The 25,610-nt window shown below is 47.7% G+C and overlaps 1 protein-coding gene across 1 annotated transcript in view; it reads left to right on the top strand.

Moving 5' to 3' along the window:
* Positions 1-3,642: 3,642 nt before the first annotated feature.
* The window catches only part of Rab40c (RAB40C, member RAS oncogene family), a 39,883-nt gene continuing 17,915 nt past the window's right edge, over positions 3,643-25,610 (top strand). The window contains exon 1 of the mRNA XM_051167238.1: positions 3,643-3,897. Within this exon, the coding sequence (XP_051023195.1) occupies positions 3,756-3,897 (142 nt within the window). The 5' untranslated portion in view covers positions 3,643-3,755. The remainder of the gene's footprint in view (positions 3,898-25,610) is intronic.

The following is a 25,610-nucleotide window of genomic DNA, read 5'->3' as shown; positions in this document are numbered from 1 at the left end:
CTCAACTGCTCATCAGCTGAAGGTCAGAACTTTCTCGACTGAATGTGATCCAGAGTTCAGGAACTGGCAACTCCTGAGGGGTAAAAAACAAACAAACCATAGCCTGAAAAAAAAAAAAAAGGTGTAGCGTGAACCTCTGGGATCCTTTGGAGATTTAGGGGTGAGCTGAGAAATGCTGCTAGAAGGCCCCGGTGTGGTTCTGTACTCCTGGACCCAAGAGTCTCCACCCTACACACCCTTGACCAAGAGACTAGCAGGAAAGCCTGTCCCTGAAGGCAGGTGAGGAAAGCTGTTGCTGGTTTCCAGGCACCACCCCCTCACAGAAGCTTCCCTGAATATGGTGTCACACCAAGTGGCAGTGTTCACAGGGTCAAGATGCTCATAAAGGCCATGTCTTCAGCTTTGGAGGGAGACAGTCACTCAGTGTGGGGCTGCTGGAATGAGGGGCATGTGATGCTGGAGGCAATGCCTGGTTCCAAAAGTCTCTTGAGGGAGAAAACATCCCTTTTATTTGTTTGTTTGTTTGCTTGCTTATTGAGACAGGGCCTCTGTAGGCCAGGCCTTGAACTTGCTTCAGCCTCCCAAGTGTACGTCGGGTTAGAGATGTGAACCATTGTTCCCGGCTGGTTTTGTGTTAACAAGACTTTTTTTTTTGAGCTTCACATTTGTTTACAGTATCTGATGAGATATAATCTGGAATCACTGAATTCCAATTTCACTTTTGGACATTTGATCTGTTACATTTTTAGCATCAACAGACTTGGTAACTGCCTGATAGTAGCCTTGATAACCCTTCATCCACTGAGCATTCAGTCTACTTCATACCAAGTCCTTTGCTTCTCTTGTTCTTCTCCTGAGGGACTGTCCACTGACTTCCATTCTGTACAATCTGGGAAGACCAATTGGTGGTGATGGCAAGAGTAGTGTCAACAAAGTGGTCACACAGCTAAAAGACAGTCTTCAGTGTAGGAGTCTAGTAGATTTCTTGGCTTTTCCACATGCCTGTCCCATCACAGCTCTGTGACCACCAGACATGGCAATTCTGCTTCACCAAGCTTGGCCATTGTTGGCATGACTGTGGAAGTGTTATGTGTATGTGAGTGTGAGTATGGGTACCCAAGATGGGTAAAGTGAGCTGATCCCCAGACCGTGGAGTTGTGGTTGTGAGCTGTGGTACTGGGAGCCAGTTTCCAATCCTGCACAAGTGTAGCCACCATTCCTAACTGAGCCATCTCTACAGCACTTTTTTTTTTTTTTTTTGAGACAAGGTTTCTCTGTGTAACAAAGCCTTGACTGTCGTGGACTCACTTTGTAGACCAGGCTGTCCTGGAACTCACAGAGATTCACATGCCTCTGCCTCCAGAGTATTGGAATTACAGGCGTGGGCCACCATGACCAGTTTTTGTTCTTTTTATGGTTGTTTTTTGTTTGTTTGGTTGGTTGGTTTTTTGACACAGGGTTTCTCTGTGTAGCCTTGGCTGGCCTAGACTCACTTTGTAGACCAGGCTGGTCTCGAACTCACAGCAATCCGCCTGCCTCTGCCTCCCTCTTTTTTTTTTTTTTTTTTTTTTTTCCTTCGAGACAAGGTTCTCTGTGTTATCTTGGCTGTCCTGGACTTGCTTTGCAGACAAAGCTGGCCTCGAACTCCCAGAGATCTGCCTGCCTCTGAGTGCTGGGATTACAGGCATGGGCCACCACATCTGGCTTGTTTTTAATGATTACTTTATGTGTACCAGTGTTTAGCCTGAACATATGTAAGTTTACTATGAGTGACTGGTGCTGGAGAGACTAGAAATAGCCATCAGATCCCGTCTGGAACTGGAGTCACAGATGGTTGTGAGCCAACATGTTGGTGTTGGGAACTGAACCCGGGCACTACCTAAAGCAATAAGTGCTCTGAACCACTGAGCCAACTCAACATCCAGTCCCTCACTTTATCTATTATTTATTTTCTCTCTCTCTCTCTCTATATATATATATGCAATGGTGTTTTGCCTGCACATTTGTCTGGAACTAGAGTTACAGACAGTTGTGACCATGTGGGTGGTGGGTTTTATGAAAGAATAGCCAGTGCTCTTAACCACTGAGCCATCTCTTCAGTACTCACCTCTATTTTATCTATTAACTGATTGTATGTTCAGGAGTTCGCCGATAAAAACGGTTCCAAGGTACAGTACCTGTGTGTGGCTGAAGCACACGTGCCTATGGTATGTGGAGGTCAGAGACGCTTTCAGTTCAGGCCTTCCGCTTGTTAAGACAGCGGCTCCTCTTTCGCCGTTTGCTGCTTACTCCAGGCCAGCTATCCCCTGAACTGCTGGACAAATTCTGTCTTTACTTCCTTTTTTTACTACAGGAGAGAGGGTCGGGTGGGGCTGCGGATGCCAGCTGCCCGAGAGAGATCGAACTCATTGTCAGGCTCACATCGCAAGCGCGCTGGCCCCAATCTATGTTTACTTTTTAAATTTCTTGCAAGTCACATGACTTGTGAATGCATTCTCCTGAAGAACGCTGCTCGTGGCCCTCCAGCGTTGTGTGCACAAGCGACGGGGTTGCCACTCTGGAGTCCACCGGGCCAATGCTGCTCAGTCACTGGTCTACGCCCGCACGATCCCGCTAGGGGAGGATGTCCCTCCGGTAACAAGAGACAGCTCAGAGGCCGACATCAAGCAGTCACCCCCCAGCCTAAGAGCTCAGTAGCGGCCCCGCCCACTACGCAGCCAGGAGGAAGTCACGCCTCTTGGAACAGCCCACAAGGAAGAGAGCCTAGCCTCCTCCTCTCGGAGAACTAATTGGCTGTCCTCGCCCTGCCCCCGGGGAAGACAAGCCAATATTGTACGTCCAAGTTGTGTTACTTCCCTTCTGGGTCTCTTGTGATAACAGCCAGCGGAGCTTGATAGATCTCCTATCCTTCCTTGATAGATCTCCTTAGCCATGTCGCCTCAAGCAGGAGTTATCGCTATCCTGCGGCTTGTCCACGAAGGGGGAGGGGTAGAATTGTGCAATGTTTGACTCTTGATTGGCGCGAATTAGGAGAGGGGTGGGCCTAGAAAGGTTATGATTGATTTGAGATGGCACAAATGCCTTAGCTGTAGTAGCCAATGGTGATGGTGAGGAGGCGGGAGGCCAGGGTGTTGCAGGCCGGTGAACCTGGCTGCGATGGCTCAGAGGGAGTCTGCAGGAAGCCGTAGGGGTTCTGACGGACGTGCAAGGGCAAACCAATGATTCTGGAAAATCAGGGGGTAGTGGCCAATGGTCACAGCGAGGAGGCGGGGAAATTCGCCAGCCCCTGCAACACTGTGTACGAAACGGCGGGGACGGCACTGCAGTGACGGACAAGCATATAGACCAACAGTGGTGAGAAAGAGAGTGGCAGGGGGCCAATAGCAGTGGCGAGCGGGCAGGGCGGGGAGACCGGGGGCTAGGCGGCACCGTGTGTGTGGGGCGATGTGGGGGCGGGGCGACGGTGACGGCCAGGCTGCCAGGCCAATGGCTCTGGGAGGGCCGGCGGAGGGTGGCCAATGGCGGCGGTGCATCCGGGGGCGGGGCTGCGGGGCTGCGCGGTGCTGTGCGGGAAGCGGCGGCGGGCGGCGGCGGCGGCCAGGAGGCTGAGGTGAAGCTGGAGGCAGCTGGGCGGGTGCACTGGGGGCGGTGGCCAGCGGGAGGGAGCATTAGCGTCGACACCGCACGGCCGCTCACCAGCCTTCGCCCGCAGGTCTGGCGGCGGCGCCGTGGGCCGCGGTGCGGCGGGAGGGAGGATGGGCACCCAGGGCAGCCCAGTGAAGAGCTACGATTACCTGCTCAAGTTCCTGCTGGTGGGCGACAGCGACGTGGGCAAGGGCGAGATCCTGGAGAGCCTTCAGGACGGCGCAGCCGAATCCCCGTACGCCTACAGCAACGGTAGGCCGGGGTCGGTGGTGGGCGCGCGGGGCGGGAGCGGCCTGTCGCGGGCGCAAGCGGCCTCTGCGCGTGTCGCTGCGGTACCCTCTGGCCCTGCCTTGGGGAGCCGTCGGCGCGCGGGCGCGGGCCAGGGTGGCTAGTAAGGAGGGCTTTGGAGTCCTTTAGGGCCTGGAATGGGCCGCGCGGCAGATACCGCACGTTGGGCCGTGTCCTCACCGCACTACCGCCGGAGGGGTTTGCTCAGGGACACCGCACCCTGTGCAGGGAGAAAATAACGTCTGCCGCGATGTGATTCTTGTTAACTTCCGGGTGCATGGCAAAAAATACACAAGGTAGATTGCATCACTGGCACTTGCCTGAACCTGTCTCTTAATATAGGTATTTAAGGTAAAATCGTGGTTAACAGTGGGTGGGACTGGATCATAAGCTACTGGGGCTGCTGACTCCAGAGGAATTAATGTCCAGTGGGCCTGTTGTTCTATCACTGGACTCATTTTACCTTCTGGTCGCTTTCTGGGTCCCTTTTCTCTGCCTCCTTACTTCGTTCTCTAGGGTCTTGTTAGTCCTGTCTTACTGCTCTGAGCTGGTAAATAACAGCTGAGCGTGTGGACAAGACATCTCCCCGTGTTTGGATTTAGGACTTGTTAAGGATGATGACCAGAAGTTAAGTGGAGGACCTCTCCTTCTGAGCAGCACTACTGGATCTGCTCTGGACCTCCCTAAGCTCCCACTCTCAGCCTCAGTTTACTGCAGACATCTTCGTAGAGGAAGGGAAGAGCCGTGGTTTTACTGTATGGGGCATGTGAAGGTATCTCTGTACCACCCAGGCTGTCTTGACTGGCATTTGACTGGATGTCGCTGGGTGACAGCCCTGCTTAGATAGTCTTTGGGGTTACTTTTCCAGCAGGGCAGTGTGGAAAGGGCTGGGCTTGGCTTAGGAAGTGCCTAGTGTTAACTTGTGCTTTGGAGGTCAGCTCATGGCCCCCTGCCCCAATCTTACTAGCATGTACACACAGCCTTCCTCATCTTGTCTCTCAACTGAATATCGCCATATTTCCTGTGACATGCTAACTGAAGTGGGGCCAGTAGAACATAAAGAATATAGAGGGGCTGGAGAGATGGCTTAGTGGCTAAGAGCACTGACTGCTCTTCCAGAGGCCCCAGGTTCAAATCCCAACCATCCACATGACAGCTCACACCTGTCTGTAACTCCATGATCTGACGCCCTCATAACAGACACACACGTGGGAAAAATACCAATGCACATAAAATTAAAAAAAATATGTGTGAGTTTGTTTGTTTGTTTTTGTTTGGTTGGTTTGGTTTTAAACTGTAGCTTTGGCTGTCCTGGACTCTCTTTGTAGACCAGGCTAGCCTTGAACACACAGTGATCAGCCTTCCTCTGCCACCTGAGTGCTGGGATTAAAGGTGTGTGCCACTACGCCTGGTGAAATGTGTGTGTGTGTGTGTGTGTGTGTGTGTGTGTGTGTGTATTTTAAGAGTATAGAGATGTGAGACTTATCACAGGGCACGATTCACCAAATGCTTTTACACTGCACAGGCGGAAGGCACAGGGCACACTTGCAGGTCTGTGTGTGGGCCCTGCAGTGTGAAGCCGTGGGGGAAGAGTGCCTCAGCTGTAGCCATCTGTTTCTTGTGTTGGGTTAACATGCATCCAGCACAAATATCAGGTCTCTGTGGTCAGAGCGTTGGGTCATTGACCAGGGAGCATTCTTCACACAGTGAAGTTGATGGAACTGAGAACTCTTGGGCCTCCTCAGAAAAGAGAGTTTGGAAGTGACAAAGCAGCTAGTTCTGGAGAGTGACACAGAGCTAGACTTCTGGTTCCCGTAGAGGATGGGAGAATGTTTCTTTTTCCTCATCATTATTAAAAATCCAACATGTCAGCTGGACGTGGTGGTTCATGCTTGTAACCCCAGTACTTAGGAGACAGAGGCAGGCAGATCTCAGTGAGTTTGGGGCCAGCCTGGTCTACAAAATGAATCCAGGACAGCCAAGGCTACACAGAGAAACCTTGTCTTTAAAAAAAAAAAAGGGGGGGGGGTCCATTTTCCTCCTCAGGTTTTTTTTTTTTCAAGGTTCAGGGGTCCTCTGATCAGCAGCAGGGCGGTCCCTTCCTGGGAAGGGTCCTACTGCTCCAATTTGGCCCCTGTTCGCCTTCTTGATCACAGCTAGGTTATTTACTTGTTTTAATGTCTCGTCTAGCTTGTTCCTCAGGTGTGAACATCACTCTCTCTGACTTCACAAACATGTGAGTCATCAAAATGGCCTTTTTTTTTTTTTTTTAATTAGTGCTGGCACCTGACACAGTTACAGTATGATGCTGTGAGCACATGCCCAGCATCTGCCCCTGGTGCTGCAGACACCTGCTGTGGTTAGGGCCTCTGTGGAGTTAGAGACACCAGGGCATTGAAGATGCAGCACTGATAGTGTCCAGCAGCGTGGCAGTCTCTTCTTTGCATGGAGAGCTTCCACCTGGGCATTCACAACGGAATTATGCTCCAGAGCAAAGGCACTGTGGCTTTTCAGTCGTGGGAGAGGATGTGAAGGGGAGGGGTAGGTGTTCTGAATGCACCTTCTACTTATAAGCTGGATTTGCCTCTGGAAACATTTCCACAGCACACTAGACTGTCCTTGTTTGTGACGTGGGCATTGAACATCTTCAGTTTAGAAAATGACATCCTGTCCTTGCTCCTACAGATTCCTGAGTGTTAGGTCCTTCAGGAGAATCCATTGTGACTTATATGCTCATGGCCCGACAGTTCCACATCTGTTAATGAGTCCATGGGTGTTTTTTCATGTCTCTGTTCCTTTGGGAGTTAGTGTTTATAGAAGGAAGCTGCAGAGTGATGCCATTGTCTTTGAGCCCAGGGAGTTGGTTACAGGACAAGCTGACACTGAGCTTTGCCATGCATGTTGGGATTTAATGGTTATGGAGATGTGTCCGTGGAATCAGATGATGCATACACCCTGAGAGTGGTGAGGGTAATGTGTAGCTATGTCATAACATGAGGTCCCTGCTAGAATCAGGGCTATGGTGTCACATTACTGACCCAGAGGCCAGCAGCATTTATGCTAATCTTAGGTCCATATTTCTTCTCATTTGGGTTCAATTCCATTTCTCTAAGTGACAGGTTCAAGGGGAATTTTTTAAAAAGATGTATTTATTATTTATATAGTATTCTGTTCGCATGTGTGCCTGCCCGCCACAAGAAGGCACTGGATCTCATTATAGATGGTTGTGAGCCACCGTGTGGTTGCTGGGAATTGAACTCGGGACCTTTGGAAGAGCAGACGGTGCTCTTAACCTCTGAGCCATCACTCCAGCCCTCAAAGGGAATTTTTAAATGTTTTATTTATTAATGGTGTGTACGTGTCCTCATAAGGCACTCACAAGGAGATCAAAAGTTGGCTTTTGGCCAAGCATGGTAGCACACACCTTTAATCCCAGCACTTAGGATGCAGAGGCAGGCGAATCTCTGTGAGTTCGAGGCTAGCCTGGTCTACAGAGTGAGTTCCAGGACAGCCAGATACATAGTGAAACTCCTTCTCAAAAACACTAAGAAAGAAAGAAAGAAAGGTAAAAAAGACTGCTTTTGGGAGTTGGTTCTCTCTCCCATGTCTCTGTGGGATTTGGGGATTAATCAGATCAGGCTTAAGCAGCAGGCACCACATGAGTGTTTTGCCTCAAGGTCTGTGCACCATGTGCCAGACTGGTGACAGAAGAGGATATTGGATGTCATGGAGTTACAGACAGTTGTGAGCCACCATGTGGGTGCTGGGAATCAAACCCTGGTCCTCCTCAAGAGCAGCAGGTACTCTTAACTGCTGAGCAAACTTTCTAGGCACCCCCTCCAAGGGAAATTTATTTATTTATTTTTTTTTTTTTTTAAATTTTTTATTTTTTTACCCAAGGGAAATTTAAATCACTCTTCTGCATTGTGTTTTCTTTTACTGGACCTGCCTTTATTATTTTTATTTATTTATTTATTTTTGGTTTTTCAAGGCAGGGGTTCTCTGTGTAGCCTTGGCTGTTCTGGATTCACTTTGTACACCAGGCTAGCCTCGAACTCACAGTGATCTTCTTGTCTCTGCCTCCTGAGTGCTGGGATTAAAGGCATGTATCACCATGGCCAGCTGGACCTGCTTTTAAATCATATATTCCATATCTCTCATTCATTGCTTTATCCTCAGCATTAGCATGGGACTTGCATATGCCCTCTTTTTCCTTTTTTTTTTTTTTTTCCCCGAGACAGGGTTTCTCTGTGTAGCCTTAGCTGTCCTGGAACTCACTCTGTAGACCAGGCTGGCCTCGAACCCACAGCAATCCACCTGCCTCTGCCTCCCAAGTGCTGGGATTAAAGGCATGCGCCACCACCACCTGGCCCCTTTTTCTTTTTTGAGACAGAGTCTTGCCATGTACTTCAAGCTGACCTTGTACTTGTATCCTCCTGCCTCAGTCCCCCTACTGCTAGAATTACAGAGGCACTGTGCCTGGTCTAAATGTCTGTTTCTGAGTGAGTGAGCAGCCTATATGGAGCTTCCCTTGGTGCTAGGCCACATGATCATCATGGTAACCCCTCACAGTCCTTTCTCTTTTCTGTCCAAGGTTGGGCACTTAGGTCTAGATTTTACTGTATACACTCTGGGGGGACTTTTTGGGGGTTGTGTCTGCCTTTCCTATGTCAGATGCCAGATTTCCTGGCAGATTATTGGCTTCAGTAGGAGCAGGAATAGTCACTGTGGTAACAGGTACTGCCTCCAGTTTGTGCCAGGCATGCTTCTGAGTGTGTCATTTAATCCTCACCAGCATGATTCTCATTTTATGGATGAGGCTTAGAGCAGCACAGGCTGCTGCTGTTCTGGGTGGTATGGGCTCCTGGTTGGCTCTTCCAGCCTTCATGGAGAGGGAGCTGGGCAAACCTCAGACAGTGGCACAGAGGCACCTTGTGGCTTGCCTCGCCTCACCCTACGTAGCCCTGGGGTTCTAGACACCCACTGCTTCTGCACACTTTATTTGTTACCCACACCTGCGGGAAACCTGTCCTAGCCCGTACCTCACCTATCATCTGGGAAGCCACATCACCCTTACTGAGAGTTGTCACTTCTTGACACAGGCCAGTATAATTTGTTACAGGCCCTGAAGATGATAACTTGCCTGCTCCATTCCCAGAGAAGCATGCTGTCCGTCACCATGCCTGACACCGGCCCAGGCTGTCTCCCTGCTTGAGAACACCATTACCGGCACTGGACATTGGTTCATATTCTGCCCTGGGCATGTAGGCCACCCCCAGGGGCGTTGGTTACTTTCTGTTTCTTTGCTGTAACTAGGTCCCTTTTTTTCATAGTCCACCTACCTCCACCTCAGCCTAATCTTTTCATTCACTTGTTCAGTCGTATATTTGTGGGAGTCTTACAGTGCACCAGATGTAGGCCAGAACTCAGGAGGAGATTAGAGAATAGTTTGCTTTTATAGAATTTTTGTTATTTTTGAGATAAAGTCTTATTATCTAGCCTTGGCTGGCCTGTAACTCAGTAAGTAGACCAGACTGGCCTTGAACTTGAAGTGATCCTCCTGCCTCTGCCTCCCAAGTAGTAAGATTACCACACTTGGATACACTTGAATAGAATACTTTCTTTTTTTCTTTTTTTTCCAGTTTTTTTGAGATAGGGTTTCTCTGTGTTAGCCTTGGCTGTCCTAGACTCACTTTGTAGACCAGGCTGGCCTCGAACTCACTGTGATCTGCCTGCCTCTGCCTCCCGAGTGCTGGGATTAAAGGCAGGCACCACACTTAATTGTTGGTCCTTAGCATTGTCATAAACAGTACCAAAAGACACAGCAAATGCTCAAGTGTCAAGCACACAGCAAGACCTGTCAGCTTTCTGGTAGGACTGTGTGGTCACATTTGGGATTGTTATGTTGCATATATAATGTCATCTTTTCCATCAGCGTGATTGTTTGTGGCTTGGAGGTGATCTAAATTTAACAGCGTTTCAGGAAGGAAACAGTATCAGGGAGCTGAGAAGTGGGTGGGAAGGACATGAAGGGAAGGAACTGGTCCTTGGCAGGTCCTTCTGCCTCCTGCCCCCACCCCCACCCCGAGACAGGGTTTCTCTGTGTAGCCCTGGCTGTTCTGGACTTGCTTTGTAGACCAGGCTGCCTCTGCCTCCCAAGTGCTGGGACTAAAGGCGTGCGCCACTACGCCTGGCCTGCCTCCTGTTCTTTTCAAAGATTGTAACTGGAAAAGTATGAAATTGCTTGATCCCTGCAAAGCTGCCTGCACTCAGGTGTGGAGCCTGAACCTAGGACACATTGAGCAGGAAGCTGTGGATGCTCCTTCTACAGAAGCGATGACAGGAAGACAGTGGGGCAGAACACCTGCCAAGGTGCCAGGTGTCTTATCAGGGTGCAGTGCTGGAGAGGTGGCTCAGGTCTATCAGGGTGCAGTGCTGGAGAGCTGGCCCAGGTGTCTATCAGGGTGCAGTGCTGGAGAGGTGGCTCAGGTGTCTATTAGGGTGCAGTGCTGGAGAGGTGGCTCAGGTGTCTATCAGGGTGCAGTGCTGGAGAGGTGGCTCAGCAGTTAAGAACATTGGTTCTTGTAGAGAACCCTAGTTTGGTTCCCAGCACCCACATGGTAGCTCAGGCATCTGTAACTAGTTCCAGGCATCTGACTCCCTCTTCTGACCTCTGAAGACACCAGGTGTGCAAGTGGTACACAGACATACATGCAGCAAAGTGTTCAGACACATAAAAATAAATTTAAAAAAGTATCAGGTGGGAAGTGCTGTGGGCAGATGGGAAGTACTCAAAGTGGCCTGGTCCCCAGAGGGCCCCAGAGGAGGGGACATGGACAGTGATTTCTGGAGGGGTCTTTAACCAAGGTGTGCCACCAATACTGTGTCAGGGAGGCTGTGAGCTGCAGAAAAGGATGTGGGTTCACCAGAGTTGGTCCTGTGTTTTCAGGTGACAAAGGAAGCAGAAGATCCCGGGTCTCCAATGGAGCTAGTCCTGATGCCAGACTGTAATAACTTCAATCTTTGCATGGTGACACATGCCCTCAGTTACCCTTGATGAAGGACACCTCTGTCCTGAGAAGGACATCCATCCCAGCATCTGGAAAAAGCAGAGGATAGAACTGAGTACTGAGTAGGCACAGGCAACTGCATAGTTTGTGAAGCATTTCAGAGAGTTGACAGCCAAATGGCAGAAGCGCTGAGCCAGTGAGTTAATGTCAGTCTTGGAGGAAGAGCTAAGCCAGATGTTAACCATGTGTTTGTGTGCCTAGGGGCCAGGCTGCTGCTACTGCTCAGGTGTGGGGTCTGGTGGGGGTTAGCTGGGGTGCTGTAGCTGAAGTGGACTTGGCTCCTTCCAGCTGCGCACACTGTTAACCTTTTGGATCTGCATAACACCCATGTGGGAGGAGTAGGACAAAGCATCAGGATTCAAGGTGCTTTAGACCCGTGTGAGGTACTGACAGCTGCAGTGATACTTATCAGGGTTGCCAAGGGTCTCCTATGTAGGTTCAGAAAAATCCCTGCTTAAGGAGTGCAGTGTGACCAAGGGAGCTAGGTCACTGCTTAGGCTGCCTGTTCTGTCCTGCCCCATGCCAGCACTTTGTTCAAGGAGGGTGAGTCAGCAGTCTTGCCTAGACTGAGTACTTATGTCCCTGAAGCATCTTTCAGGATGAGGTTTGCCATACCGCTTGGCAGGGCCTATAAGCTCTGGGAACAGATGGAGTAGGACCCTGCCAGAGGGACGACATTGAATAGTGAGTGGTCCATTCTGGGTTCTTTGATGTCTCCTGCACCCACTGATTCCTGTCTGTAGGAACTGATGTGTCACAGGATGCCAGCGATGTTTCTGAGGTGGAGGGATGGTCTTTTATTGTGGTCTCATCTCCTCCCTCAGCACTATCTCCCTGGTGGTGCTCACATAGCGCACTGCCTGTGGAGTCTCATCAGGCAGTTCTGGGCTGTCTGAGTTGTCTGAGCATTGCCTATTTTTGGTGCTAAGTACATGCTGGCTCTGCTTTGGCTGGAGCTGTTTCTCCAGAGAGCCTAGCTCTTTATTTGTGGGGACAGGTATTATGCCTTTTATAGGGTTTCATGTAGCCCAGGCTGGCTTCAAAGTGCCATGTATTCCTAAGAGTGGCCTTGAACTCTTTTGTTGTTGCTTTTCTTTTCTTTTTTTTTTTTGGTTTTTCGAGACAGGGTTTCTCTGTGTAGCCTTGGCCATCATGGACTCGCTTTGTAGACCAGGCTGGCCTCGAACTCACAGCGATCTGCCTGCCTCTGCCTCCCGAGTGCTGGGATTAAAGGCATGCGCCACCACGCCCGGCCTTGTTGTTGCTTTTCAAGACAGGGTTTCTCTGTGTAACAGCCTAGCTATTCTGGAACTTGCTTTGTAGACCAGGCTGGCTTCAAACTCAGAGATCCACCTACCTCTGCCTCCCAAGTGCTGGGATAAAGACGTGTGCTACCATGAACTCTTGGGCCTCACTTGGTATGGCTCCCACAACCCCAAATGCTGCGTTATGGGCATGTGCAGCCACAGCTAGTGTATTATGCTACTTTCTTAGATGAATTTTATTAAGTAGGGAATACTTAGAAAAAAATACTACTGTTCACAACAGCAAATGCAGCATGTACCAAGCATAGGAACGGCAGGAGGAAATCTAATCTCGAGTTTAAGAAATTGTTCCTTTGAACCCGTTGGAAGGACTTTGATGCCTATGTTTATTGCACAGGTAGTTAATCATGAGCAAGTAAGTAATACCGAGGGTGTTGCCTGTGCACAGAAGGCCTACAACTCCAGGCAGAAGTCTGTAGCATTTCTGGACCTTGAGGTTGTGTGGGAAGGGGCCCCCAGGGGACACCAAGCTCAGAGCCTGCATTGCCCACTTCGTTCTCTTTACAGGGCTCTCTCCCTGTTGTTGGAGTTGAAGCTTTTCCTTTCTTTAAAATTCTCATTGTTTGGGGATGGAGAGATGGCTCAGTGGTTAAGAGCACTGTCTGTTCTTCCAGAGGCCTGAGTTCAATTCCCAGCACCCACATGGTGGCTCATAACCATTTATAATGAGATCTGGTGCCTTGTGGTGTGCAGGTGTACATGCAGGCAGAGCACTATATATATAATTAATAAATAAATCTTTAAAAAATTCTCATTGTGTGATAAACACTTGCTTACTGTTCACATGAGAGACTAGCAACCTCCTACATGTGTGTATAGCTGGTTTGGCATTTAGAACTCATAGAACCGTGACACTAGAGAGATGACTCACTGGTTAAGAGTACACACCCCTAGAAGAAGACCAAGTTCAGTTCTCAGTAGCTCACAACTGCAGAGTACTCCAGCTCCTGGATCCAATGCATCTGGCCTTTGTGTGCCAGTACCAGCACGCACATAAACAAACCACAAAACCATGGGAACCTTTGATTGTTGTTTTAGAGATAGCATCTTGATATGTAACCCAGGCTGGCCTTAGATTCAGTATGTAGCCTAGGTTGACCTTGAAGTCACAGTAGTTCTGCCTCTGCCTCCCAAGTTCTGGATTTAAAGGCATGCCCCGCCACACCTGGCCTAAAACCTGATTTTTCTTTTCAGATTCATATTGTTACATAATGATATATGTACATATTCACCAGGTATGGTGGCACATGCTTTTTGTTTTGTATTGTTTTGTTTTTTCACGACATGGTCTTATTGTGTAGCTCTGGCTGTCCTGGAACTTAATAAGTAGATCGGGCTGGCTTTGAACTCATTAAGACCGACCTGCCTGCCTCTGTTGGGATTAAAGGCTTGTGCCAGTGTCCATTGTTGTTTTTTCTTTAATTTTTATTTTATGTGCATTGCCATGAGGGTGTCAGAGCCATAGGATCTAGAGTTAGAGACAGTTGTGAGCTGCCATTGGGTGCTGGGAATTGAACCTGGGTCCTCTGGAAGAACTGCCAGTGCTCTTAACCACTGAACCATCTCTCCAGCCCTCCAATATCTTTTTCTTTTTTCTTTTTTTAAATTTATTTTAGCCTGAGATGGTAGCTCATACCTTTATTAGTCCTAGCACTTGAGTTTGAGGCCAGCCTGGTCTACAGAGCAAGTTCTAGGACAGCCAGAGCTACACAGAGAAACCCTGTCTCCGGGGGTGGGGGTGGGGGGCAAACAAACAAAAAAGAAAGATGTGCTAGAAAATGCTCGCTTTACAAGTTATTCATCATTTCTGATTTGACATGAAAAAGAAATGTCTCTCTAGACTTTTTATTAGAGGAATCAAATTAGCTACAAATGGGCAAAAGTAAATCTGCTCAGTGGGAAAACTGTATAGAACGCACTTGTCAACCTGCACTGTAGTCAGTGAGGGTACATCTTGATGGTCGGAGGATATATTCCAAGACCTTCATGGGGAGTGGGGGGCAGAGGACTGTAGGCTTTTGAGTTCAAGAGTAGTGCAAACAAAGTACTTCTCATTTTTATTATTAAAGCAAGCAAAATATGAAGTGACATTTACAGTTAGCTTAAGCAAATACAAGTACAGCAAGGGAATACACCTGCTGCTATGTTTATCATCTTTGCTCATGTGAAAAGAGCCAAGAATGTTCCTCCTAGGGTACTGTGCACATGTCAAGACATCCCCTTCATGTCCTTACTTTCAAGTGCATTCACTCAGCATAGTTTATGCAGTTCTTTCTGGAAGGCCACCTTGTAGGAAGAACATTCTGCATTCCGCCCCATCCATAGTTCACAGTAAGTTCATGGCTTTTTTATGTAGGCTCCCACACACAGTAGGAGCCAAAATGAAAGTGTACATCCACTCAGGTATGTTTAAGGTCTGTGTCAGCCCCCATAGCAGCCTCCTCTGAGAGAACAGTTTGTCATTGGAGTCAGCTGTCTAGGGCCACATGTACAGTGTATAGAGAGGAGGCTCCAGTGGAAAAGGGTAGACGAGGTTGAACGTTAAACTCAGCCGAAGGGTGTGCTTACCCATAAGGCTTGTCAGAGACTAAAGCTGGTGACTCACAGAACTCGAGGTGTGTGGGTGTACTCCTTCTAAAGGAGCAGCTGTGTATCAGCATCCCAGAAATCCTTCTCTTTCACCAAGGAATTAACCCTGTCCTCCAGATAGATACAATAGAGGGAGCCAAGGCTTTTCATTTTTAAATAAAAGTGGAAAACAAATGGCCTGAGTCTCAATGGAAACATGATGTGCTTATGTTCATAGGATGAACTGTACAGCCTTTGAATGTTCTGTTCTTTTATTTTCGTTCTTTCTTCTTTTTGTTTTTGTTTTTTTTAAATACAGGGTTTCTCTATGTAGCCTCCCTCGGCTTTCCTGGGCTTGCTTTGTAGACTAGGCTGGCCTCGAATGCACAGAGATCCGCCTACACCACCGAGCCCCACCTTTGATGTTCCTATTCAAAGGAACATTTAATGAATATTTATTGAAACAGGGATATCTCCAATATCTGGTTAAGTATGTGGGGAGTGATGCAGTCATCTGTGGGTATCCATAGGAGATTAATTAATCTCAAATGTCCAGATTAATAATGCTCAAGTTCCTTATATAAAATGGTACACAGCCAGGAGTACTGGCACATGCCCTTAATCCCAGCTCTCAGGAGGCAGAGGCAAGTGGAACTCTGTAGGTTTTTTGTTGTTGTTTTTTTGTTTTGTTTTGTTTTTTCGAGACAGGGTTTCTCTGTGTAGCCTTGGCTGTCCTAGAGTCACTTTGTAGACCAGACTGGCCTGGAACTCACATTGATTCGCTTGCCTCTGCTTCCTGAGTGCTGGGATTAAAGGCATATGCCACTACGCCTGGCTGGAACTTTGTAAATTTTAGGCTAGCCTGGTTTACAAAGAAAGTTCCAGATTAGCCAGAGCTACATAGAGAGACCCTGTCTCAAAAATAAAGAAGAAAGAAAGAAGCCAGGTATGGTGGTGCACACCTTTAACCTTCGTAGTTGGAGGCAGACCAGTGATATCTGAGTTCAAGCCAGCCTGGTCTACACAAAGATACCTTGTCTCAACAAACAAAACAAGGGCTGGAGAGATGACTCAGAGGTTAGGAGCACTGACTGTTCTTCCAAAGGTCCTGACTCAATTCCCAGCAACCACATGGTGCCTCACAACCGTCTATAATGAGATCTGGTGCCCTTTCTGGTGTGTAGGTGTACATGCAGGCAGAACATTGTATAAATAATAAATAAATGAATCTTTAAAATAAAAACAAAAACAAACAGTAAACCTAGCATGTTGGTGTACGCCTTTAATCCCAGCCCTCGGGAGGCAGACGCTGTGGGTGGGTCTCTATGAGTTTGAGGACAGCCTGGTCTACATATCAAGTTCCAGGCCAGCCAGTGAGACTCTGTCTTTAAAAAAAAATTTTTTTTAACCCCCAAAAAGGAACTGCCTGTGTTCAATACAAATGCCCTTGCTTTTTAATACTTTATTCGCAGTTATTAAATCCATGGATGTGGAACTCAGATCTAGTGGCTGATTGTGACTATGCGTATAAAGCTGTGAAGTGGAAGAATATCGGTTTAGTGAAACATACGAAAGGTTAATGGGGACTGGGTTTTGGTGTTACAACGGTCACCATGCCGTTGTAACCATGAGTTTTCCATGCCGAGTGTGCTTGCTGGTAGTAGACAGAAGGAATCTGGTTTGGTGTGGGTTCTAGAAGAGTAAGTAAAAGCTCTGCAGTAAAAGCTACTGCAGGGTCTCTGTATAGGACCCCTTGGCGTTCCTCCTGCTGTACCAACAGCGTCTTTCTGCTGTCCTGTACTTCTGCAGGCATTGGTTTGCCTGTGACAGCAGAGGCACGGGTCCCTGTTTCTGAGGGACATCTGTTAGGTGCAGCATGTGTGGAGTGGCACATTTCCACAGTATGGCAGGTTCCTCCATCGATGGCCAGGCTTTGTATGCTAGCAGTTCAGATCCCGGCCTCTCTCTGTTTCTGCTCCACATTCTGGCCCAGGCAACTCAATCTTCTCATGGAAAAGAAACCTGCTAATCTAAAGGCAGATTGATATCTTACATGGATTCAATTAAATTCAATTAGTTAACAAGGTTTTCTGTGTAGCTCTGGCTGTCCTGGAAATTGCTAAATAGACCAGGCTGGCCTTGAACTCAGGGAATCCTCCTGCATCTACCTCCAGTGTTGGGATTAAAGGTGTGCACTGCCATGCCTGGCTATGGGTTTAATTTTTTTTATTTGGCTTTTCTGTGTTCTCCCTGCCTCCTCTCCCTTTCCCTCTCATCTTTCCTTTGTTTTCTCCTAGTTTGTCTGGTTTTTTGAGACAGGGTCTCACTGGGTAGCTTCAAACTCATAGAGATCCTCTGGTGTCTGTCTCCTGAGTGCTGAGATTAAAGGCATGCCCACCAGGCCCAGCTCTTCATTTGATTTTGTTGAGGTATAATAAAATATGCTTATCTTGGAAGTCTGGCTCTAAGACAGTGATACACAACCTGTGGGTTGAGACCCCTTTGACAAACCTCTATCTCCAGAAATATTTTCAGTTCCTAACTGTAACAGAGTTACAGTTATGAAGAAGCAAGGAAAACAGTTTCATGGTTAGAGGTCCCCACAAGATGAGCAGCTGTTGAAGGGTCGAGGCATTAGGAAGGTGGAGAACCACTGCTCTAGGAGCTCTGACAAACATGGACATCTGGGTAGCCATTCCCTCATCAGGATAGTGTTTGTGCCCCAGAGAGAAGTTCTCTGCCCATGAGAGGTTAGTTACTGCTCCTGCCAGTCTGCTGGTCACACAGGTGCCTGCTTCAGGTGGCCACAAATGAAATGTCTTTCCACCCCCCCCCCAAAAAAAAACAAAACCCAAACAGGATTTCATATTGTAGCTAGGCTGGCCTCAAAGTTACAGCCCTCTTGCCTCAGACTCCGCAGTGCTTGCTCACATACTTTTTGATCCTTTCAAAGGAGCTTCTGCCCCTGAGTACTAGTATTTTATATGGAAAAAAAAAAAACAAAACAAAACAAAACCTGATTTGTTTGTTTTTCTGCTATAAACGTTGGAGTCATTTTTCGTTCTGAATGTAAAAGTATCAACCACAGCCACAACACAGAGTTCCTCTTGTGGGGCTGTTTTGGCTCCTTGGGTAATTACCTAAAAGTGAGTATTGTTTCTATTGGGGGTTGCAACCAGCAGGTTCTTTGCACTCTGCTGGGCCTGCGTTCTCATTCGCGGTCCATGTAAGCTCTGGTCCAGCATTTGACGATGTCAGCCTCCTTATCTCCTAGTCAACTTCACTGAGGTAAATTTACATACAGAAAAATTTGGATTTGTTGAGTGTAGATGGGCAGGAAGCTTGTGTAGCTCGTGCTGTCTGCAGGTCACCTCTGTCCGCCTCCAGCCCCAGCAACTGCAGGTCCGTTACTATGTTACTATGGACTAGTTTTCCGTTTTTTTTTGTTGTTGTTGTTTTGTTTTTTGTTCTTGCCAGTTCTGCAACTTTATTTGACATTCAGCAGGCTGAGCCTGCTATCTATGTGCACATCTGGAGTCCTCATCTCCTTCATGGCAGACTGCCATTAATTTCTTTGAGTGCCCGAGGAACACGCTTCTTTTTTTTTATTTTGTTTTTTGAAGCAGGGTTTCTTTGTGTAGCCTTGGCTGTCCTGGACTGGCTTTGTACACCAGGCTGGCCTGGAACTCACAGACATATGCCTGCCTCTGCCTCCCGAGTGCTGGGATTAAAGGTGTGCACCACCATGCCCGGCTGGAGCATGCTTTTGTGACACCCACTCCATGGATACACTTGTGAATGTCGATGGTGTATTCTCCGGTCACCGCCTCGTTGATGACCGAGCAGCCCTTCTTCTTGCCACCCTTCTCTGCGGGAGCCATGCTGCGGGGCTCAAGCTGGAAACGACAGGCTGGAGGGATTGTCTTAGTTTTGTTTTATTTTGTCAGTCTTTCGGGACAGGATTTCTCTGTGTAGCTGTGGCTGTCCTGGAACTCACTCTAGACCAGGCTGGCCTTGAACTCATTGATCCACCTGCCTTTGCCTCCGAGTGCTGGGATAAAAAGGCATGTATCACCACTGCCTGGCTAGTTTTAATTTTCTTGATTAAAAATAAACAAACGAACAAACAAACATACATGCATACATACATGTATGCAGATGGAATCACATTGTATTATTTTTTGTGTGTCTGGACCTTCACACACACACACACACACACACACACACACACATTTTTGAGAGCAGGATTTCTCTGTGTAGCCTTGCCTGTCCTGGAACTCACTTTGCAGATCAGACAGCCTCAGACTTACAGAGATCCACCTGCCTCTGCCTCCCAAGGGCTGGGGTTAAAGGTGGGTGCCATCACCTCTCGGCTCCTTTTCCATTTCTTTAATGTCCATCCATGTTGTTGTAGTGGTGTCCTTTCTAGGCTGTGTGGCAGCCTATCTATGCATGCTGGAACATGCCTTTCTCTTCTGTAGACAATGAGCGTTTGGATACTTCTCACATATTCTTCTGAAGAACGTTCCTATTAAATTTTTCACAAGTGGGCTGGAGAGATAGCTCACCTGTTAAGAGTGTACCGTGCCAGGCATGATGGTGCACACCTTTAATTCCAGCCCTCTGGAGGCAGAGGCAGGTGGATCTGTGAGTTCGAGGCCAGCATGGTCTACAGTGAGTTCCAGGGCAGCCGGGGCTACACAGAGAAACCCTGTCTCAAAAGAAAAAAAACAAGAACCAAAAAAAGGGTGTATACTGGTCTTTCAGAGTTCAATTCTGAGTGCCCATGTTAAGTGGCTCACAACCTCCTATAACTCCAGGCCCTGGGGAGCCCACTGCCTCTGGCCTCTGAGTGTACCCATACTCGTGTGCGCATGCCACATACAAACACATTTAACTTTAAAAAGTAAAAACAAGGCTGGGCGTGGTGGCACACGCCTTTAATCCCAGCACTCGGGAGGCAGAGGCAGGCGGATCGCTGTGAGTTCGAGGCCAGCCTGGTCTAAAAAGTGAGTCCAGGATGGCCAAGGCTACACAGAGAAACCCTGTCTCGAAAAACAAAAAACAAAACAAAACAAAAATAAATAAAGAAATAAAAAGTAAAAACAGAGTTCATATGTGGTTTTGCTGAACATGTATGTGGGTGTCTGTTAGGGAAGTGCTGGGTTACAGGTCATGCATGTGTTTAGCCACCAGTGACACTCCTGGTGCTGCCTGGAGGTAATCTCTGCCTCCTGCTTTCCTTTCAGCCTTGCTAATGGTGGGTGCCTGTTCCTGCACCACAGCCAGGGAACAGTTCCTATCCTATGGAGGCAGCTTTGTTATCATCTTGCCACTCCCTGGGGCTGTAGGTTTTAGTTTGTATCCAGCTTGATTACACAGCAAGTGCTGTGGTGGAGAGAGCTGTAGAACTGTAACTCTCACACATCTGTAGCTCCTTTTCCGATGTAATAACACTCTCTTACAGAGCTAGAGTCATAACAGGACTAGCCCCTGAGCTGCACTCAGTTGCTGGCAGGGAACAGAGTGAGCCTTGGTGAGAAAGTAGCAGTGACCATGCCGGAGGCCCTGGAAGATCCTAGTTCTGCTGGGGAGGCCTAGCACCACCACAAGAAAAACAAACAAAACAAAAACCAAGGTGTTGGCAGCTACCGTTGATGGGCAGCTCTGGAGAAGACTTTGTTTCCTTGCTCACTGGGTTATTAGCAGAATTGGGTTCCTTATGGTTATAAGACTAAAGTTTCTATCTTTTTCTGATTGCAAACTATGGTATAGAGAGTGCCCTTCCTCTGGCTTCAAGGCCAGCAAGTGTCAAGTCCTCAGATTTTGATTGCTCCTCTCTCTAGCTCAGTGGTAAAAGGCTTCTAAGTAGTCCTAGGTGATGAAACATATTCGGAAGATCTACGTAAGTTAGTCTTCCACCTCAGCGCCCCAGCTGCTGTGTTCTTTTTGCACTGTGAAGACACCAGGATTTAGGGCACATACATACATACATACATATATACATACATACATACATACATGGGAATTATTACTCTTCTGACCACATATTTTGAAAAGTCTTCCTCTCCCCCATGACTTTGCTTTTGTGCTTTTTTTTGGGGGGGGGGCAAGGCTGTGATATAGGTTCTCACTGTGTAACTCGGGCTGTCCTCAAACTTGTCCTGCTGCCTCAGGCTCCTGGTATTACAAGCATGATCCACTATTCCTAGCTAAATTTGCTTTAAGTGGAAAAAAATCTTCATGCCTTACACACACGCACACACACACACACACACTAACACCAACCAAAAACCAAACATGTCTTTTTTGCAATAATTTTACAAACTCATGTTTGCAACAGAACCACAATTTATCAAGATTCAAGAAAAGTGAATGCAGAGATTTAAGAAGACTTGCTCTGTCCACATGTGGAGACAGAAGCGGGACTGTCCCCATATTGCCTGGCATCGTAGTACTGTTGCACACTGTAGGTTGTGAATGCCGGAGCCTGCGCCTGCTTCGGGAACTCTGTAGTGCCGTATAACACACCATGCCGAGACCAGCTGCCAGGATGCCGCGCTCGTCTTTCCCAGGGTTCTCAGGTGGCTGTCTGGGACCATTCTCTCCGGCTGTGCACTTCTGTAGATCCATTGGTTCAGTCTGAGGTAGTTATATTTTAGGTAACCTGTTGAGGTGCTGTTGCACCTACTTTTAGTTTTGTGCCCCACCTATTAGCACAGTTTCTATGGGTCCAGAATCTGGGCACAGCTTGGGTGATACAGCATCCTAGAGCCTCTTAGGCTGAATCACGGTGTTGAGCAAGCTAGGTCTCATTTGAGCCTTCACAAGATCAGCTTCTTATGGGTTGTTGTCTACCCTAGGCCCCTGGCCATGTGGACATTTCCTTAAGTGGCATATTATTTTTTGATTGCTGTGCTAAAACACCATAGTCAGGCAACTTACAGAAGGATGATTTTATTTGGGCTTTTGGTTTCAGAGGGGTTAGAGTCTATCACCATCACAGTGAGAGCCACATGGCAGCTGGAGCAGCAGAGAGCAGCAGCTGAGAGCTCACATTTTAAAACAAGCAGGAAGCAAATTTGAAAGTGTGCAAGTCTTTTTTTTTTTTTTTTTTTTTTTTTTGAGGCAGAGTTTCTCTGTGTAGTCTTGGCTGTCCTGGACTTGCCTTTGTAGACCAGACTGGCTTTGAACTCACAGCAATCCACCTGCCTCTGCCTCCTGAGTGCTGGGATTAAAGGCGTGCACTCGGCCTTTTAAAAAATTTTAAAAAGAGTTTATTTTTATTTTTTGTGCATTGGTGTCTGCCTACGTGTATGTCTGTGTTTGGGTGTCAGATCTTGGAGTTACAGACAGTTGTGAGCTCCATGTGGGTGCTGGGAATGGAACCCAGGTCCTTTGGAAGAACAGTCAGTGCTCTTAACCACTGAACCATCTCTCCAGCCCCTAGAAAGTTTGCAAGTCTTTAAACCCTCCCTCAAAGGTCATATTCATTGATATACCTCCTCCAAGGCCACACCTCCTAAGTCTCCCCAAACTGTGCTACCAGCTAGGGACCAAGAATTCAAATGCCCAAGAGTACCGGGGACATCTCTTTCAAACCACCAGAGGTGGCTTTCCTAGGCTGACAAATCAGTCCAGTCTCACATAGTGCAGAGGAGCCCCACTTGTTGGCCTTATTCTATCTCTCAGAAGCAAGTCTTGGGTCCTGCTTACTCTCTAGTAGCGTGAGTCCCAGTAGGCAGACTGTGGAGCATGCCAGGATGCCTGTGGGAGCAGCACTGAGTCTGTATAGACTCCTTTTCCTCCATAAGCCCTTGACACAGGCATGTACTCTAGCCCTGCCTTAGGCTGCTGCTGATAGCCTTTGTAGAAGGATCGTGTGACCTCAGTCTCCAAAAGGCCCTGTGCTAGCCAGGATTGCTGGGACAAAAGCTTGTCACATTTTACATGTCTGCCAGTTACATAAAAACCTTTTCTGTTACAGGGAGATCCACACATTTCTCTTTTGATCATTTGTCTACCCCTGGAACACATGACCAGAAGCTTTCTATCTTCCCTAAAGAGTATAACACACCAAGAAATAGCAGCTGCCTTCCATGTTTGTATCGCTTTGGCTATGGTTCTGAAGTTATGTAGGCTGCACTGCGTTTGGATGGAGTGTGTGGGCTGCACCTCCTACAAGTGGATTCTGGGTACTGTACAGGAAACCAGCTGCTGGCATGGGCACAGCCCTCCTTATCATCAGTCAGTCCTCACTTTCCTCCCTGTGAGGACAAGGTCCACATCCAGATCTGCATAAGGAGACTTCCACCACTCCCGGCCCTGCCCCCGCCCGCCCCCCAGCAAAGTGCACTCATACAACACGGGGAGCCTGTGGGAAAGAGAACGGTACTTTCCCTGAACACCAGCTGGCCTGTCTAGTTTCAGATACTAAACTGAAATGCTACAAATAACAGGCATTAATGAGCATTTTCTATTCATTGTTTAATAATGTGCACGTGTCTGTTTCTGGGTATGTGTGTATGAGTACAGTTAGCCATAGAGGCCAGAGACGGTTGTCGGTCGCCCAGAGCTGGAGTTTGAGGCAGCTGGGTGCGTCCTGACATAAGTACTGAAAGCTTGAAGCTTTGGAAAGCCAGCAGGCTTTCTTAACAGCTCCAGCCTCCCTATTTTACTCTTTTTAAATAATTCACTTATTTTTATTTTATGTACATTGGTATCTCACCTGTGTGTGTGTGTCTGTTTGAGGGTGTTAAATCTCCTGGAACTGGAATTACAGAAGCTGTGAGCTGTCGTGTGGGTGCTAGGAATTGAACTTGGGTCTTCTTGAAGCGCTGCCAGTGCTCTTAACCACTAAGCCATCTCTCTAACCTCTTTAAGTCCTGTTGCTTTTAGCCAAGTTGGAACCTAGATAATTACAAGTTTAGTGTTACCATTTCGCTGTAAGGATTTGAAACTTACTATCTGAAAAGTAAGATATTACAGTATTGGGTGGGAAAATAAAATGAAATTGTTAATTTTCACAACTCAAAAATTTTAAGGTGGGCATGGTGGTGCACTCCTTTAATCCCAGCACTAGGGAGGCAGAGGCAGGGGAATCTCTGTGAGTTCGAGGCCAGCCTGGTCTACAAAGTGAGTCCAGGACAGCCAAGGCTACACAGAGAAACCCTGTCTCGAAAAAAAATTTAATATATAAAATATGTGTGTGTGTTTATTTATATATTCTGCTGTGACAGAATAAGACAACACATATATTGCCTGTGAGGCCCTTGCACTAGTATGCTCAGTTTATATGACTCTGTTGAATCTGGCTCAAATGTGTGGGAAAATAACTCACCTCACACTCTGCCAGTCAGGTGTGCATAATGGAGTGGGTCTTCACTCTGGCCAATCCTTGCTCCAGTGAAGAGAAGGTCCAGGCCCATGAGTTACCACAACCAAATAATGCTCTGCGACCCAGTCAGAGCCACACAGGCATCAACAGTCTCACTCTCCTTCCTCATGTGTGTTGTTCTTCTCTTGAGCATTTTGTAATTTCCTAGGGGTGACTCCTGTTCACGAGGTGTGGCAGAGGAAACAAATGGGAGCGGAAGATGTGGCTTCCAATTTGCTCTGATCTGTCAGGTGATCACCTCCCTGCAGGAAAGTGGCTGTTTGCTGGAGGCTGTTCTTGACACACTGAGGAGAGGAGCTACTACTCCCATGGCCACCCCACGCCCAGCAGCAGCCTTCCTCCTGTGTGCCCCCAGAAACTGCTCACAGAACGTGGGTTCTGCTGTGACTCTTCAGTGTCTTACAGCTCCTGGGGAATGGTCTCCAAGAGCAAGGATGTGGAACCATAATTAACCCTGCAAGTCACCGTTTAAAGTTGTCCCATTATAGAAATTTGATTCTTTAGTGACCTACTTAAAAGTTAAAAAAAAAAAAAAGTAGGTGTATAGATGTGTTGTCTGATACTATGTCTGTGTACTGTGTGTGTTCAGTAGCTGAAGAGGCCACAAAAGGGTGTTGGGCCCCCTGAGGCTGGATTTACAGATAGCTGCGAGCCATCATATGGGTGCTAGGAATTGAACCCTGGTCCTCTGGAAGAGCAGCTAGTGTTCCATTTTTCCAGCCCCTTGTTTTGTTTTGTTTTCAAGATAGTGTCTCACTGTATAGGCAGGCTGGCTTTGAACTCCCAGTAGTTCTCTCTGGCCTGTTCCTGTGATTACTGAACAGGCATGTATCGTTGTGTCCAACTACTGACTTGTTCTTGATCACTTCATCTATTGCCTTTGCCTGAGTCCATATATGAAGTGTATCTGGCCTCCTGAAACAGCCTTCATACCTCCAAGCTAGAGCTGACATGTGCTTGCCCTCCTTGTTTCCATTTATCCGCAGTCGTCCTAAAAGTCTGGACACAGACCAGCAGTGGGGGTTGGGATTTGGGAATCCCAGGACCTCAGCTTCAGGCTGTAACCTACAGACATGGCTCTCAGTTCCACCAGGTTCAGAGCTGCTCCCAGGCAGGGCTTTGTAGCATCTGTTTATTGTATTGAAAAGAAACAAAATTCAAGCGATACACCCTGCACTAGCTTAAATGTTCCTAAATACATATCTGCAAAACACTTCCCAAAAGACCAGGTGTGATGGAACACACCTATAATCCAGCACTCAGGAGGCAGAGATAGATGGATCACTGAGTTCTAGGACAGCCAGGGCTACGCACAGA

The sequence above is a fragment of the Acomys russatus genome, chromosome 25, assembly GCF_903995435.1.
Source record: "Acomys russatus chromosome 25, mAcoRus1.1, whole genome shotgun sequence".
Taxonomy (NCBI): Eukaryota; Metazoa; Chordata; class Mammalia; order Rodentia; family Muridae; genus Acomys; species Acomys russatus.
The sequence above is the reverse complement of the archived record's forward strand: the minus strand, read 5'-3'. Positions and strand labels throughout refer to the sequence as shown.